The 17,031-nt window shown below is 43.3% G+C and overlaps 1 protein-coding gene across 2 annotated transcripts; it reads left to right on the forward strand.

Annotated features, from left to right (window-relative positions):
* Positions 1-1,328: 1,328 nt before the first annotated feature.
* On the forward strand, positions 1,329-13,194 carry LOC138982223 (uncharacterized). Of its 2 annotated transcripts, none has more exons than XM_070355451.1 (6): positions 1,329-1,487; positions 2,631-2,787; positions 3,158-4,094; positions 8,681-9,238; positions 10,248-10,388; positions 10,792-13,194. In XM_070355451.1, exons 2-6 carry the CDS (start codon positions 2,761-2,763, stop codon positions 10,899-10,901), a joined length of 1,773 nt encoding a protein of 590 aa, XP_070211552.1. In that variant the 5' UTR covers positions 1,329-1,487; positions 2,631-2,760; the 3' UTR covers positions 10,902-13,194. The 2 variants fall into 2 exon arrangements, with proteins under 2 accessions (XP_070211552.1, XP_070211551.1); XM_070355450.1 differs by lacking the exon at positions 1,329-1,487 and adding an exon at positions 2,113-2,411.
* The last annotated feature ends 3,837 nt before the right edge of the window (positions 13,195-17,031 follow it).

Here is a 17,031-nt window from a genome sequence, read left to right on the forward strand (position 1 = left end):
TGGTACTTGTCAATTAAAGTTGAAAAAATGGATGGATCAATCATGATGGTGGTCACATTTTTTTTGTTACTGTCAGAGAAGGGAGGTATCTTTAAAGTAAACGCAGCCAGACCTTGGCTTCCCGTGCGCTCAGCGCTGAAAGAATATTGACCTTGAACCAGTTTCTGGATACACCAGACACTTTTTTTCTATTCTGTCTTTGATGGTGGCTACACTGACGACGGAATGAAAACCAAGAACTGAAGTAGAATTTACAGCTTCTTTCTTGATGCATCACATAGGCCGAAAGCCGCACAAGGCTTACATACACCGCACACTAAAACCATAGTGTGTTCAAGTAGTCTGGCGGTTATATTGACCTTGTCCCAGTTTCTGGATACCGCACACTAAAACCATAGTGTGTCCAAGTATCTGGCAGTTATACTATAGTTGATCTTGTCCAAGTTTCTGGATACACAAAACACTTTTTTCTTTCTTTTTTCTTTTATGGTGGCTACACTGACGCCGGAATGGAAACCAAGAACTGACGTAGAATGTACAGCTTCTTTCTTGATTCTCACTGACTCGGCCGAAAGCCGGACAAGGCTTACATACACCGCACACTAAAACCATAGTGTGTTCAAGTAGTCTGGCGGTTATATTGACCTTGTCCCAGTTTCTGGATACACCAAACACTTTTTTTTCTTTTTTTCTTACACTGCCGCCGGAATGGAAACCAAGAACCGTGCTGACGTAGAAATGATGTATATAGCATCTTTCTTGATGCATTACTGAGGCCAAAAGCCGGAAGGCTTGCATACACCGCACACTAAAACCATCGTGTGTTCTAACTGCCATGGCAGTTATATGTTAGGACATGTCATTTGTACAATAGAATGCCGCGGTGACAATATTTTGCCATATTAGGCTTTTTTAGCTCTCTTGTTTTGTGCCCGCCTCGCCACTACCGCGACGACAACACTTTGTTGACAACTTTGACACGACCTTCACCTGTGGCGGTGATACCGCAGATCAACTCTGACGTCAATGGTTATTTTTAGAATATATGTGAAGGGTTCTCCGGCAAACGACTGTTACTGCCGTTTTCAAGCATAACTGGTTGCAGTAGTGGTGTCATGGCAGAGTAAGGTCTTCGAATATCTGTCTGAATGTAGCTTAGTGAAACACATGCGGCTGTTGTGTGCTCGGGACGAAGTCTTTCGTTCGTGTTCTACCGAAAATTCCCGAAGGAATATTTTTAGCAGACCTATTTTTTTCATTGGTCGGTATTTTTGTTGTCCTGTGTGATTGGTCAGAAATTTTGACGTCACCTCCTCCTTCGCAGGATTTTCTCGCCAGATCAACACAAACCAACGTTGCAATCGGCAGTTGAGAATCTGTGTCTTCGTTTTCTTGCATATTGCACGCTTCATCTGTGACATATTCTGAACAGTCTGTGTCTTAAAGTTGTCGGAGAATATACTGTTTTTAAAGGATCGCCTAAACAGGTTTGTTATTTGCAATTTTTTTAGTATTTTCGAAGCGAATGTTTTGCAATCGACAGCAGCTTGCTCGCACAGTGCTTTAGGAGTACAAATAGTTCATACGTAACATAATTCACAACAAATGGAGATTTGGTTAGATTTGTGTCTGTGTGTTGAGTTTTGCGTGTCGTAGATTTGTTGTAATATTTCATTTTGACTTTAATTCAACAAACTGAGGTTTTTCAGTTGGGTTTTGATCGTAAATAGGTTTGTTTACGTCGTGAGGCTGGTGGGCAGCCACGTGACCCGATTGTGTGTGTCACTCAGTGAATCCGCTCTGAGTCAGTGCCAGCGTGTAGGTCATGTCACGTGCTTTCGGCGATTGCATCGGTAATAGCTTGGTTTTCATCATCTTTTCTGTTCAGTTTTCTCAAAAAAACTATTTTGTTCGTTGTAATCATCGCTTCGACTTCACCGATTTTTTTCTCAGAACTTTAAGGCCAGAGCGAGGCTCTTCGCGTACGACACGGGCATCACCCCGCGTGGCTGACTGAGGCTTATTTTTGTCACACACGCGTGGGTTCCTTGCACGCGTTTTTAGGGAGTGGGCAGCTTTTTTGCTCTTGGTTCCATTTATTTCAATCAGTTAGCAATGGTTTTCACGATGGAGAACATGACAGAAGGAGGAGAGGACGTTAGAAGTACGTCGTCGTCTGCTACTGCTAGCCCGTCGTGTAAAAATCGAACTGAAAGAACTGAGAAAGTTATTGTGGCCAAGTCTGTTGAAGTTGTGAACCCAGAGTCAGATACTGATGGCGATGGTGTAAAATTGAAAATTGAAGGAAGTACCGGATCTTCTGAACTTGTGACATTGGAATCTGATGAAGCTGGTACTGATGTCTCAGTTCCTGGGAAAAGTGACACAAAATCTAAGGCAGCAGCTCAGCGGTTAGAGTTTGTCGTTTTTAATGGGTGTTTTTTTTAATTCATTTACTCTGTGATCTTGGTTTGGTTTCATCATTTCTGGCAATCATTGTTCATTGACTGGTTCCTATGTATACAAACTGCACTATGACTATGTGCTCTCATGAAGAAACTTTTTACTTACAGATTTTTGTTGACTCACTTCTTCCTGTTTACTCACTGTCCACTTTACAACTGTTTCAGGCCAAGAATTTACCCAGGATTTCAATATCCACCCAGAGTAGACTACCAGTGGACACCCCCAGGACCGACGCCCGCTCATTTTATCCAGAGAAGAAGAATCGCTCATCCTTACTACCCACCTTTCCATCCTATGTCGTATTCTACTCTGCAGAGGAAGGTAAGAACATTTTTGTTATGTCCACTTGTTCTTCCCCATGACCTTTTTTTTTTAAACCTGGTAATGTATGGGCAGTTTCGTAACATTTGTGGGTTATAAGTCCTTTCATTTCTTCCTACACATGCTCAAAAGCAAGAACTTGTGAGCAAAATGAGTGCAATTTGTATTGCAGGACTGTTGAAGTTAAACATTATTTTCTTTTGGACACAAATTCCATTGCATTGACTTTACTATTCTCTTAAATAAATGTAGTTAGCAGTGTTATTTTGTTCACCTGGACAAGGGTTGCTTGACCAAAGAAGTGTCCCTTATTTTATTATTATTATTTTTAGATTTAATCAAAATTTGTGGTTGCTCTTCTTGCTTGCAGTTCAAAACGTCAAGAACCATGGACTATGTACCCAGCCCTGAGAGTTTCTACGCCCCAGAATACACAAAATCCACATTTGCCACTAGCCCCAGCAGTCTGTACATGTACGATCAGGAGCGCCACGACATGCAGAACACCTTTAACAACGGTATGTTCGGCGAGACCTGCACAGCCACTGACATGACCCCCCTCGGCGCTGAACCTGACTTTGACCTTAACCCCCAGTACGAGAACTCCAACAGCCTTGAGGGCTTCTTCGGCTCGGCTCTGAGCAACGGCATGATGCCCACACCGTGTGATGTACAGGGCAGTCCTAACCGTTGCCCAGAGAAGCCAGTGGTGTGCAGTATGTTGGGTCTTTTGGGTGTGGGGAGACAAGACTTGAAGATGGCCGGCCCCACCCTCACAGAGCTGAACATGGACCCCTTTCTCATTGAAGACATTGACACTATTATCAGCAATGAGGATGGTGAAAGAGTTCAGTGTGCGCCGGTGGCATCAGGCGACTACGCAAAGCAGCCTGTCAGTGTGGTGAAGACAGAACCTCACAAAACCCTCACCATGCTCAGCCGTTTCAACCCCAACCAGCTGCGTACTGACCAATCTCAGGTCACCCTTACCAACCTGTTAGGAAACCGAACGAACAATGCGGTTGTGCCGACAGCCACCATCAAAACTGAACCCATGGACACTTACGAGACCAGTCCCTCCAAATCCTGCTTGCACAAAATGCTGACCGCGTCCCAGAAGACCTCAGCGACCCCTCAGCATGCGGGGTCACCCCCTGGGGGCCAGGTGATGCCAGTGGCGGGTCAGACCCGAGCCCCGCCCCTGGGTCAGCTGGTCAAGAAAGAGTCCATGGAGGAGAAATGGAAGGAGATTGAAAAGTTCATCCATGACCCAGAACCCTCACCCAGTCGCAAGAGGAAGCGCTATGGTGAGTTGGACAGATGTCGCTGTTTGTGTGTCATGTCTGACATGGCTGATGTTCAGGAGAAATGTATCAACCGGGTGGGAACCGGTCACGGGGTCTGATTGGTTGAAATCACAAACAAATCTCAATTTCAACCAATCCAACCAGGCGGCTGGCTCCGTTTCTCTTGAACATCAGCCCTGCTTTCTGTTTCTGTCTCTCTCTCCTCACCCTTTTCTGCTTCTGTCTTTCTTTCTTTCTGTCCTTTTCCGTTAATTGTGTGTGTTGTGTGTGTGGGGACAGCTGAAAAATAATACCTGAGTTCTGTCAAAACATCCTGGAAAGCTTTAGCTATGAGAGGAAAGGGAAGAAGGATGTAGCTGATAATTATGTTCCAGGATGCTGCATCGTTGCCTGTGGTGTAGTCAGTTTACAACACAGGAGGTTAGCGATGTGCTCTCACAGGAAGAAAAACCCTTGGAGCTGATCAGCTGGCATGGATTTTATCCAGGTCATAAAATTGGCGGGCTGCCACTTTATGTGCTGTGTTGGTGCAGTGACTTTGTTGTGAGTTCTACTTGCACAGCCTAGAACAGACTCGACGCCTGGCTGTACCAATAGATCTGCCCTATTGGCTGAACGGTTTGGGGGTCTCACACGTGACTATCTGGAACGTTCTGTGTCCCAGTTTCATGACAGTTGGGTGACCAAGTCAGAAGGAATCAAGGATATATATATAGTTGATATTCTTTGTCTACCCTTTCGATCCAGATAAGGCGACCTTTGGGTCAATGTCCGATAGCTTGTGGTTGGTTGTTGTTGGCTATCTGGCCTGTAAGTATTCAGTTCTTTACAGGTGAGTTTCTGATGATGCAACACGACCTTAGCATGAGCCAGACATTTAAATCATTTTTACCCGTTTTTGTTTGAAAATAAACAAACGAACATTGTTAACTGGTTGGTTGTACTGGTTTTTACACAAAAATTGCTTTTGACATTTTTGTCTGCATCAAAACAGACTTGTTAAGTAATGAAATGTAGGACCAAAAGTCTATGTCTATTGAACACTTAAAAATGTCACATTCATAGCCTGCATTGGTACAAAGTAGTTGAACCTTAGAGAGAAAAAAATCAGAAATGGAAGTACCAGTTCTGACGATTGCTACTGGCAGTGTTACTAAAATTCCCGTTCAGTTCAGGTTGTTCTTCCTGACATACTAGGTCAGTAAGTTGTGCCAAACCTCAGGCAATCTTCCTTCCTGGGAAGCAAGTGCCCACAGCAATGATCTGGCAATTCAGAGTGAAGTGTTGTTGGATCAGCTATAAATACTCGAGAATCAGATCTATCGATCAACATGACTTTTGTATCAAATGGGTCAAAATATGTCCTGCTGTGATTACTATATTTTTCGTAAGCACTACATTTCCCACAAAGTTGATCTGATGCTTCGTCAAGTTTCTAAGTTTGTACTGAACTTGAGTAAGAGAGGCGTATGGCTAGGTCATTGACATAAGAGTATACAAAAGCTTGATAGAAATAAGGGTTAAAACTCTTCCTGGAAGAGGCTCACCTTTTTCTCAGAATTACGGAGAAAAAGGATCTCGGTCAACGCTCGCAAAATTTAGTGAACAAAATATTATCATCTCAGCTAAGTTAAAATGTGACGATGACTGTCAATCTAAGTATTGTTTGACTGGACAAACTTCGATTAAAACTCCATGCTGTTATTATGTTGGGCAGTAGTAAGGCCGTCTCACTTCATCATCATTCTCTAGTTCAGTTGGGGAATTCCCAACGGGGGTGGCACGGCGGCACTCCCGTGAACCCTCCACAGCAAAAAGCACGTGAATGAAGCGTGTAGTGCTAGGCGGCGGGAGGAGTGTTTTCATCTACACTCGACATACTGTCTGGGTTCAAAACCTGGCTCCGTTCTGTCTTCCGGGAGATGAAAGTTGAAACGATTTGGACTTTGACCGGTCGAGTCACAGTGAAGCAAGACAAAAAGGGATTGTTCGTGATCAGTGTTGTGTGATGACTTGACGTCCCGCGATTCGTGCCCTGTCCTTGGCCACGTCTCGCGGACTGGGCACTGTCCGCCTACAGACCTTGCATTGTGAAAGCTGCACACACACACCGGCCTAAACCTGTTGAGTTTCCTATGTCATTGACCGGATCCGGCAGTGTCAGGCAGAATTCGGTCACTTAATGGTAACGTTACATAACACACAACAGAGCCTTTTCCTGGCTATAGCTATAGGATGAGTAACAATTTTACTCATTTTTGCGTAGGCGTGGGTACCGTGGGGCGTTTTAGCGGTTTTGATTTTCTTCAGTTCCTCGGTGGGTGGTGTTATTATTCTCAATCATAACATAGACCTCTAAATATAGGTCCCTGATCATAAGGAGTTTAAGGAGCCACCTTTTATACAAAGTGTTTTTTCCAAACACATGATTTGTAACGGCAGATGTTTGTGTATGTGTATGTTTGCTCAGTCTCTCTCTCTCTCTCTCTCTCTCTCTCTCTCTCTCTCTCTCTCTCTCTCTCTTTCAGTCTTTGAAATGAGTTATGTCTAAAAGAACTTACTATTCTTTCATACCACTTGAAGCATTGGTTGTTTTGTGACTCAAAACACAGAGCAGGCGATTTACGGTTTTTACTACACCAGGCCTGTAGTAGTACAGAATCAAGGCAGGGCTCTGAGGGGCGGGTTTGTCCCAAATGCAAAACGCCGCCCTCGGTCTCTGTGTGAATCTTTTCTGCCTACAGTACTACTCCTTTTTGCCCCATTCATAAGTAAAGCTTCCCCACCCGTGGCCTCTCTTTTTCTGCCGTGTTTTGAAGCCAGGTCATCCACCGTTATAAGGAAGTTTTCCGTTCCGGCGTTACTCCCACTGAGGGCACGTGAATTATTTGGGTGTGACTGACACAGTGTGGCGATGTGAGATTGGCCCCTGTGTCACATTACCCCCTCGGCCCCGTTGATCTTGTAAAAACTCCACACTGAACAAAAACATTCTTCGATAGTACTGATGAGCGACCTTGGGTACCTTACATTCATGGGGCCAAATTATTGTCCAACCGATTTTTTGTATTTAAACTTAGAAATTTGATTCATCCTAAAATGTTTCCCTTCTCATCCATGGACGTAACCACTCGGTACATGTTTTCGAAGAAATCGAATTTTCGGGTGAAATTTATTTTCTTCCCATGCAAGAAACTGACATGCTTTTCGTCCTTGAATAATTTCACTTCTTTAATTTTACGAGGAAACATTTCAGTCGAGTAAAAATATCGAGGGGGTAATGTGACACAGGGGCCAATCTCACATCGTTACACCGGCCGCCGCTGCACCATACCCTCTACCCCCCAAAACTAGAGAAGAACGTCAAAACAAGAAGTCATAATGCACAGCAGTCGACATGTATGCCCCTACAACTTCTTGACAGGCATAATGGGAGGGCACTTGGGTTTGATAGCGAGAGCAGAATGTGATGTGTGTTTGTTTTTGCCGAGAAAAACAGACCCCGGCTGGCACAGGGAAGGTGAAGGTCGATTTGGGGAAAAAAGAAGAGAAAAACAGCCTTGTCCAAAAGCGAGGACAGTGTGCACAGATACTGCCGACAGGAGCCGGTGGCTCAGTTGTGCCGCAATGCGCAGTATAGATTTAAATAAAAACTAAAGAAAACAGAAAGGTCTTAATTCTTACAGTTGATGTCGTTTGATCAAGTGAATGTGCTGGCATTGCTTGAATTAGGCGTGCTTGTTTACTGCAGTCCAGTGACTGCCTGGCTGTGCCGTGCGCACAGGCTAGTGACCCAGTCATATAGTGACACCAATCAATACTCTAGCGCGCGTTAGCGGACAGAGGTTGTAAAATAGAGGCCAAGCGAGAAGAGGTGAAATAGTGACTGAATAACATAAAGCATAAAATAATTCCTTCTACTTGAATTCAAAAACAATGAAAGAACATTGAATACAAGTCAGTGAATCTATAATTGTCATCTTCCTTTCCCTAATCAATAGTCGGGGTCAGTTTCACTTTCTCTTTGTCATCCTCTCCTCTCTCACTAGCTGTCTAACTGATCCCCCCTTATCTCTCTCAGAGAGATGAAGGCCGGTTAAGTTGTGTTGGTATGCTCAAGGGAAGAAAGTCAGTCTGGCTGGGTACACGGCAGTGTTACCAAGACCACTCTTTTTATGTCCCTTTTCAGTTTCACAGCAAAACGAAGTAGTATTCTTCAGAGAGGCAACCTCTCTGTGTAAAGATGCTCTAGGCACTGGAGGCCTCATTGTTTAATTTCTGGTGCTGTCTCAGTCGTTTCAAGTGGTTTCCTTTGGATATCAGTCACAACTTTCTTATACTTTTCATGTCCCTGACCCTTACATGTTAAGCGGTCACACCCAAAGGCACCCCTGTATATGATAACAAGACATGTAGCAGCTACATGTCAACAAGTGGATAAAGTGGTGGATTTGCATCCGGGACTTTTGTAAACAAGTGAACAAATGTATGTCCTGTTGTAAAATGACAGCAGTGAATATTTCATGTGTTCATATACATCCTGTGTCATGCTTTACTCATTGTGGCTCTTGCTTGTGTGTGTGCAGCTTCTGGTAGCTCATCCATCATGTCCGACGACGAGGACTACAAATCCACGCGCTACAGCAACTACAGTGACGATGACTCAGACTCGGACGCTGACTCGGACATCAGCGACACGCCGCTGGATGAGACCTTGACGGAAATGTCGAAAAAGAGCAAGCAGTATTTCTGGCAGTACAACGTGCAGGCCAAGGGGCCCAAGGGCACGCGACTCAAACTGAACATTCACGACTCTGACCCTCACCACCCTGCCAACTTTGAAGACCCTGTGTTTGACGAGAACAGCACCAGTTTGGTAGGGATCCGACACGGAGGCAAAGCCAGGAAAGGGGACGGGAACGAGGTGACCCCTAACCCCAGAAAACTTGTCTCCATCGGCAAGCAGCTGTACAAACTGAACCGACAGATCAACAGCTTCCAGATGTCCAACGATCTTCCGGCCAGCGTGCGGAACAAGTCGCGTAAGGAGAAGAACAAGCTGGCGTCCCGAGCGTGTCGACTGAAGAAGAAGGCACAGCACGAAGCCAACAAAGTCAAACTGACTGGGCTCGACTATGAACAGGGTAAGTTTTTCTGCTCTCATTTGTGACGGAGAGTTAACGCAGTAGATGATAATCTACACCCCAGTCAAAATAAACATTACAGCTTATCAAACTCAACGTTTCGCCTATCGGGCAGAGCTTTGTTCTGTACAGAATCCGCTTAATAAACACACGGTTAATAAGGACAGCCGCTTTTAAAATACACTTTAGTCCGGTCCGGATTTATTGCTATATGGCCCATGTAATAATCCTTCGGTTAATAATACAAAAATCCGGTTAATAAAAATAAAGTTTGTTGGCGAAATTGGGGATTTTTTCCGTGCTGGGACGCTCACTTAACACAAATTTGACAATGTATTGTCAAACACGGACAAATTTGACAATGTATTGTCAAACACGGAGCGATATCTACTCACCCGACAGACGATGCAAGCATTTGCTGAAGCTTAGTGAGCTAAGTTCAGCGAAAATTGTGATTTAGGGAAAAAACGAGATCACGAGAATTAGATCACGTTTGCATTCTCTCATTGCATTCTCTCCTACACACGTATAAAGCTCGCAGTTTTGAACATGGCGTCCAAGGGCACAAAGAGAAAAAGAACAGAAATGACGATGAAAGACAAGGTTCAACTTCTTGATCGCTTCCATAGTCTGACAGCAAAGAGTGTTCGGGAAGCTGCAACTTTTTTGGACGTCTCGCATTCGTTTCTGTACCAATCGATACATTTTTAAAATTCGGTTTATTAAAACTTTGGTTAATAAATACAAATTTGCCCAGTCCCGAGTTTTTATTAAGCGGAGTCAACTGTACTTAGTTTCTTAGAAAAAAAGAACAGCATTAAAAATGAGAGAATAGAGTTTGTTTTAGTATTGGTTATTATAACCTTTGAACTTCATACTTCAGTGTGCTGTAATGACATTAACCATGAAGAGTTTTTGTATTGGTATAAACCCTCGTTCCACAAAGCGTAGCAAGAAATGAATACATCAATGCTTTGTCCTAACGGTTACCTTGTCTTGTTTTTTGCAGGAGAGTTGCTGGAGGTCCTTCGCCTGATCTGGCCCCAGCTGAGAGAGCGCGCAAGGCAGCAGATGAAAGGCGTGGTCCCCGATTCCAGACCCACAGACACACTCACTGAAAAATTGGAATCCCTTGCCAAGGCTAAGCACAGTAAGAATCCATTTTATTCTTTGGTGTGACAGAATTGAATGTGCTTGCCCGCAGGAATGTTGTGCTTGCAATGAAATAGTGAATATGGCCAGCGCACTATAATACAGTGCTTAGATTTTGAAACTGGAGAAAAAAATACTGAAGTTAAGAATGTGAAGTTGTTTTCTCCTGCGTTTGTGTGTGTGTGTGTGTGTTTTTTATAGATCTTTGGGCCTTTGGTTTTTGTTCTAATCTGTCTCTGTATGTCATTTTGTTATCTCTATACTGTCTCTCCCTATTTTTTTCTGTCTGTCTGTCTCTCCCTCTGTCTGTCTGTCTCTTTCAATCGCACTCTCTCATTCTCTGTCTGTCTGGAGCTCTTCTCTTTCTAACAGCTTTTTCAAACGATCTTTGTCTTTTTCAGACACAGTGGTCGCTGGCAAAACAACCGACTTTGTGAACGACGTCATCGCTAAAGTGGAGGATGGCGACCCGACTGGTGGCCTTGCTATCAAGGTGCGGGACAGGAAATGAACGACCTTGACCTTGAACACTAGGTATTGAAGAGGTTTGGCCCAAGATTCCGAGGGCAAGCGAAGAAGAGAGTGAGTAGATGTGCTGGCTGCATGTGGTTAGCTCACAGGTGGTCGTCGCAGATCAGTTTGTGGATTGTCATTGCACAAGAGCTGTTTGTACAAGTGGGCAGCTACTGGAAGAGCATGGAAGCTACACTTTCCTCCACATCATTGCAGTCTAGAGACCACCAGATCTGAGCAACATCCGCCGTTACTTACCATGCGTCCCGCTCCATGGTTAAAGTCTAGAGCTCCATTAGCCACAGAACAACAGGGTGGCTACAAATGGCAAGGGAGGTAAATCTGCTTACAGACCGAGTGTCACCAAAAGCTGAATACTTCCTGACAGTTTAAGAAACAACATTCATAAACTTAACTGAACCGTTCCTGTGACCTAACTCAGGTTTTATAACACGGCATCTACTCAATTAATCATGTATGTGTGCTATACATGATGTGTAAATATATAAATAATTTATTCAAGATTGCATTCGTAAGTACTGTGACTGTTTTTAATGAGGGCAACATTGTTTTGAAATGTTTCTATTTTCCTATCATGGGCACTTTGACTTTTGTGTAGTATGTGCTGTCTACTAGCTGTCATTACAACAGTCAAGTAGCTTGGAAGAGGAGACTTGGACTTTTAAATTCATCGTAGATGTGCGTTAATTTTTTCAGAAAATGTGTGTTTTAGATATATATATATACATATAAGGCTTGAATATACGCTTGAATCGGAGTCACTTTCCTGTCCTGTTTCCTATTCCTTTATATATCTTTCATCATAATGATGCTGGTTGTTAGCCTAAGAGAGGCCAGGTGAAAGCTATGATGTAATTTAAATGTGTTATGCACTACAACTTTGTTTACCTGCATCTTTTGTAATCTCTTTGTCCAGGCCTAGACTGTGAACTCCATTCTTGTAACATAAATGTAGATGTTAGTATCATGTTGGTATTTCTTTGTTGCCATGTCAGTCTTGTCTTAGTGTCAAACAAATCATGTAGGCAAATGAAAGAAAAATTGACAGTTGCTTGAGAAAAAGTGAAAGTGTAGATATTGATGGACTGGTTTGCTACTTACACTGAAACGGCTGTGAACTGTTGAAAGAAAGGGACAGTATGCAAACTGTTGGACTGGGAAAAGACATAAACACTGTTGAATTGAATGTACAAAGTGTTGAAAAAAATGTTTTTGTGTTGCTGAAAAGAAATATTTCACTGTTGTTAAAGATAAATGTGTCATTGTTGTTGAGAGAAAACTACAAGGGCAGGTGCTGTTGAAAAGAAAACATTCGAAAAACTGTGTTGTGAGTGGAACACACTATATTGATGCAGGGATATTTTCAGTGACTGTGATACAGTGTTACAGAAGATTATGATGCTAATGTTGATTCATTGTCAATTGAAATTATTCTTTCCTGTGTAACAAACTTACTGTCTTCAGTTCGTTGTTTTGTTTTTAGATCTTTGGTTTCTTGTTAATTCTCTGTATTGTATTTTGGGCCAGTGAGACTTGCCATCTTTGTATTTGTGTTCAGTGTCGGAACAATATCAGATCTTGCTCACTATAGCAGTATTCTTGTCCTGTCTCTCTTTGTTGAGATGTAAGTCCCTGCTTGGTACAGTATATGGTAAATTCCTTGTGAAACTGTCTGAATTGGTGCTTTCAATGGGTTAGACTTGAATTGTGTAGAAATGTAAGAATTGTAGACAGTAAAAAATGTGATGAAAAAAAAGGGAAGAAAAAACAAAGAGGAAACAATCCTGTATAAGAAGGAAAGAACACTTGCAAAGGAATAGCAACAAAAAAAAATATGATTAAAACGTGAATGAGTTCCTTTAATCTAATGACCCATTTGGCAGAACAGTTTATTTCCTGACCCCTTTCTTGCAGTTAGTGTTATTTGGTGGCCCATGGGAAGTTATAAAACATACTTTGTTTAACAACAACAATTTCTTATGATTTCATGTACAATTTCTTCATTTGTGCCTGAGTGAGAAGTAATCCAGCTTTTGAACTGAGTGAATGGCAGAAGATCGCAGTGGATGTATGCAAAATTATAACAGTGAAAGTATGTGTGTATGGTATAATTATAGTCGGACAAAGAATGGATTGTGAACAGCAGCACTGCCCATTGTATGATATGATGTTGATAAGATGGACACAATACTGTTCCTGTTGTTTCTATTTGTTGACATTCGTCCAAATCATGTTGGAAATTTGTTAAATAAAAAAGCTAAAATGCCTCATTGATGTCTTGTTGTTGTTGGTGGTTGTGGGGTGGGTGTGTGTGTGTGTGTGTGTGTGTGTGTGTGAACAAACAATAAGCGTATGTAATAATACAGCATAAATATAAACACCAGAAAAAAAATACAAGATAACAACAACACACCAGATTAACCTTGAAAAAATCACGAACAGATACATAGAGAGGTACCAGCAGAGACTAGGTTTAAAAATTGGAATTCGCTTTTGACTAACAAGCTGATGGAATAATTTTCAGTGTTCAATGAATGTTTTGTGTGTGGGTGTGTGTGTGCCATTAGTGTCAGCGTGTGTGTCCAAATCTTTCAATATAGTTCCTACTTTCGTCGTACGAAGAAGAAGAAGAAGTTCCTACTTTTATTTACTTGTATTGAAGCTCATAAACGATGCTCAGTCGACCTCTTTGTTTATGTGTCTCTTTTAACATTTGACGTGTCACACAAATACTCTTTCGCGGAACGTACGTTTTTTCAAAATAAACATAATTGCGGGCAAGTCGGCTGTGCGACTTTTTGATCCTATCAGTTTACTGGCCCTAGTGACGGAAGCGTAGCAAGTGGTAACTGGTAAAGCCTCAATGCTTTTGACCTTATTTTCATTCATGTCGATCACACGGAAACCTACTCGAACATTCCTAGGGCCCTCTGCCTGTGACGTATCCAGTTATTCATTGGCCAGAATATATGCCGCGAGGACACCATGAATCACCTTGAACAACCAATCACAGCGTTCCGCATTCGGTGTTATTTGGACCCTGACCTACTGAACCGAATGTTGTTGTGTCTTTTATATGTAGGCTATGTATTTAAAAAAAACACTAAACTAATTGACTGACTCAGGCAAAACGAAAGGAAAAAAAAGAACAACGCACTTGCTGACAGTAGTCTATATTTAGACAAGAGTGTTGACTTGTTTTTCATAGTTTTAGACACCGAGTTCGGCATTGCTCAGAGAGAATCATTTCACAAACAACCCGGTGTCACGATTTCATCTTTCGCCTGTGTACATATTTCCCCCTCAACATATACTCAAGACTGAAATGTTGTTTCCTGGTAAAATTAAGAAGTGAAATTATTTATGGACGAAAAGCATGTCAGTTTCTTGCATGTGAAGAAAATTGGGGGTAAAATTTAATAGATTTCACCCCCAAAATCGAATTCTTCGAAAACGTGTACTGAGTCCCTTGAGTAAGAAGGAAAACATTTTCTTTATTTGGTGTTTAACGTCAGTCGTTTTCAACCGTTCAAGGTTATATCGCGACGGGGAAAGAGGGGGATGGGATAGAGCCACTTGTTAATTGTTTCTTGTTCACAAAAGCACTAATCAAAAAATTGCTCCAGGGGCTTGCAACGTAGTACAATATGACCTTACTGGGAGAATGCAAGTTTCCAGTACAAAGGACTAACATTTCTTACAAGGGCGGATCTGGGGGGGGTTACACGGGTTACGTAACCCCCCCACCCCCCCAAAAAATAGGTAATTTATTGGCTCAGAATGCACCAGATAGCTCTATTTTGCTTCTTTGGATAAAAAAATTTTCCGGGGGGGCATGCCCCCGGACCCCCCTAGCGGCTTAGGTGCCTTCGGCGCCGTCAACTTGTATCTTCGCAGTCATTTTGTAACCCCCCCCCCCCCCCTCCAAAGTGAATTGATCCGCCCTTGGTCAAGGTTTAGAAAAAAAGAAAGTCTAAGTCCTGTGACGCGTTATAGTGGGACGCTTCGGTACCCGGACGCTAATTTGGTACCGGGACGCTTCGGTACCGGGACGCTTTGGTACCGGGACGCTTCGGTACCGGGACGCTTTGGTACCGGGACGCTTTGGTACCGGGACGCTTCGGGGTGTGATATCCCTCTTGTGAACGGAAGCCTACGGACTTTTCCCCCGAACTTGTCCACACGGATACAGTATTTCCAAATTGGTGTGTTGTGAGTACAGATCTAAAGTAAAGTTGGGGAAAAGTTGGACAAAAAGTGATTTTTTTTTTGCCGAAAGCAAATCAAGGTCTGTGCAAAATTAAAAAGATCAGTGAAGTCAAGGTCAAATCAAGGTCAAGATTAAATTTAAAAAAATAAATATGGTTAGTCAAGTCAAGGTCAAATCAAGGTCAACAAGGGCGGATCTGGGGGGGTTACACGGGTTACGTAACCCCCCCACCCCCCCAAAAAATAGGTATTTTATTGGCTCAGAATGCACCAAATAGCTCTATTTTGCTTATTTGGATAAAAAAAATTTCCGGGGGGGCATGCCCCCGGACCCCCCTAGCGGCTTAGGCGCCTTCGGCGCCTTCGGCGCCGTCAACTTGTATCTTCGCAGTCATTTTGTAATCCCCCCCTCCAAAGTGAATTGATCCGCCCTTGTCTTACATACTGCTTGACTAAATTCTTTACAAACATTGACTATATTCTATACAAGAAACACTTAACAAGGGTAAAAGGAGAAACAGAATCCGTTAGTCGCCTCTTACGACATGCTGGGGAGCATCGGGTAAATTCTTCCCCCTAACCCGCGGGGGGTAATTTTTAGGGTGAATCAAATTTCTAAGTTAAATAAAACAAATTGGTTGGACAAATTTGGCCCCATGAATGTAAGGTACACAAGGTCGCTCATCAGTACTATCGAAGGATGTTTTTTTGTTCAGTGTAGAGTTTATACTAGATCAACGAGGCCGAGAAGCGAAATATCAATACGGCGAAAGATGAAAACGTCACACAGGCATGTGTGTCACAAAACTCGGAAAAGCCGGCCGGCAGACGACAAGTGTCCCCCATTTCTGGTGTCGTCAATTGTTTTCCTGTTTGTGTCGCGGTTTGTCAGAAAGGTTAATGGCCCGCGCTGAGCAGGATACGGCATGCCACCGCGACATCATAATAGCGACGACAGATCACGGAAAAACAAACCGCACACGTGACAACCGACTTTTAACCATGCGCGCACTTCCTGCACTGTCTTTTTTTCACGGTCACTGCTAATAATTATGCACGTGACTCTCTTCTCTTCAAACACTGTGTGTGTGTGTGTTTATATCAACAACGAACCAACCACTTGAACCAACCAACCTCATAATATATAGCTCATTCCACACACACACACACGCACTGACCGGTGCGCAGGCTCTCTTTCTCCCCCAACGGCCACTCCCCCTCTCGCGCGCACGTGTATGTGTGCACTGCGTCTGTGACGTCGATCGTGTGTGTGTGTTTGTTTGTTCGTTCATGGGCTGGAACTCCCACGGCTTTTACGTGTATGACCGTTTTTACCGGCCCGCCACTGATTTAGGCAGCCATACGCCGCTTTCGGAGGAAGCATGCTGGGTATTTTCGTGGCAGTTTCTATAACCCACCGAACTCTGACATGGATGATTACAGGATCTTTTTCGCCGTGCGTACTTGGCCTTGTGCTTGCGTGTACACACGCGGGGGGTGTTCGGACACCGAGGAGAGTCTGCACAAAGTTGACTCTGAGAAATCCCTCGCCGAACGTGGGGACGAACTCACGCTGACAGCGGCCAACTGGATACAAATCCACTGAGTGCGCTACCGACTGAGCTACATGTGCCGTGTGTGTGTGTGTGTGTGACATAGAATGACATAAAAGCCATCAACAAAGTAGCCTACGAACTTCCAATCAGTGTGGAATGTTGATCTGGACAATGTGGCAACTGATTGCGTGTCAACTAGCTATTGCGTATCAGTTAATCCAATGCTATCACGGGGTATAGCCTTGCATTCCTGGGGTATACCCCGCGGTGTTGTTCTCGTGTAGTCCCCCAAAATCGGCGTATGCTTCCTGAATGGCGGGGTAAAAACGGTAATACACGTAA

This window comes from Littorina saxatilis, linkage group LG12 (genome assembly GCF_037325665.1).
Source record: "Littorina saxatilis isolate snail1 linkage group LG12, US_GU_Lsax_2.0, whole genome shotgun sequence".
In the NCBI taxonomy this organism is placed as follows: Eukaryota; Metazoa; Mollusca; class Gastropoda; order Littorinimorpha; family Littorinidae; genus Littorina; species Littorina saxatilis.

Excerpts from the sequence above, each read along its gene's own strand:
- LOC138982223 (XM_070355450.1), top strand. The coding sequence starts at position 2,116 with ATGGTTTTCACGATGGAGAACATGACAGAAGGAGGAGAGGACGTTAGA. Across the intron at positions 4,095-8,680 it reads TCGCAAGAGGAAGCGCTATG|CTTCTGGTAGCTCATCCATC; the intron begins GTGAGTTGGACA and ends GTGTGTGTGCAG. Across the intron at positions 9,239-10,247 it reads TGGGCTCGACTATGAACAGG|GAGAGTTGCTGGAGGTCCTT; the intron begins GTAAGTTTTTCT and ends TGTTTTTTGCAG.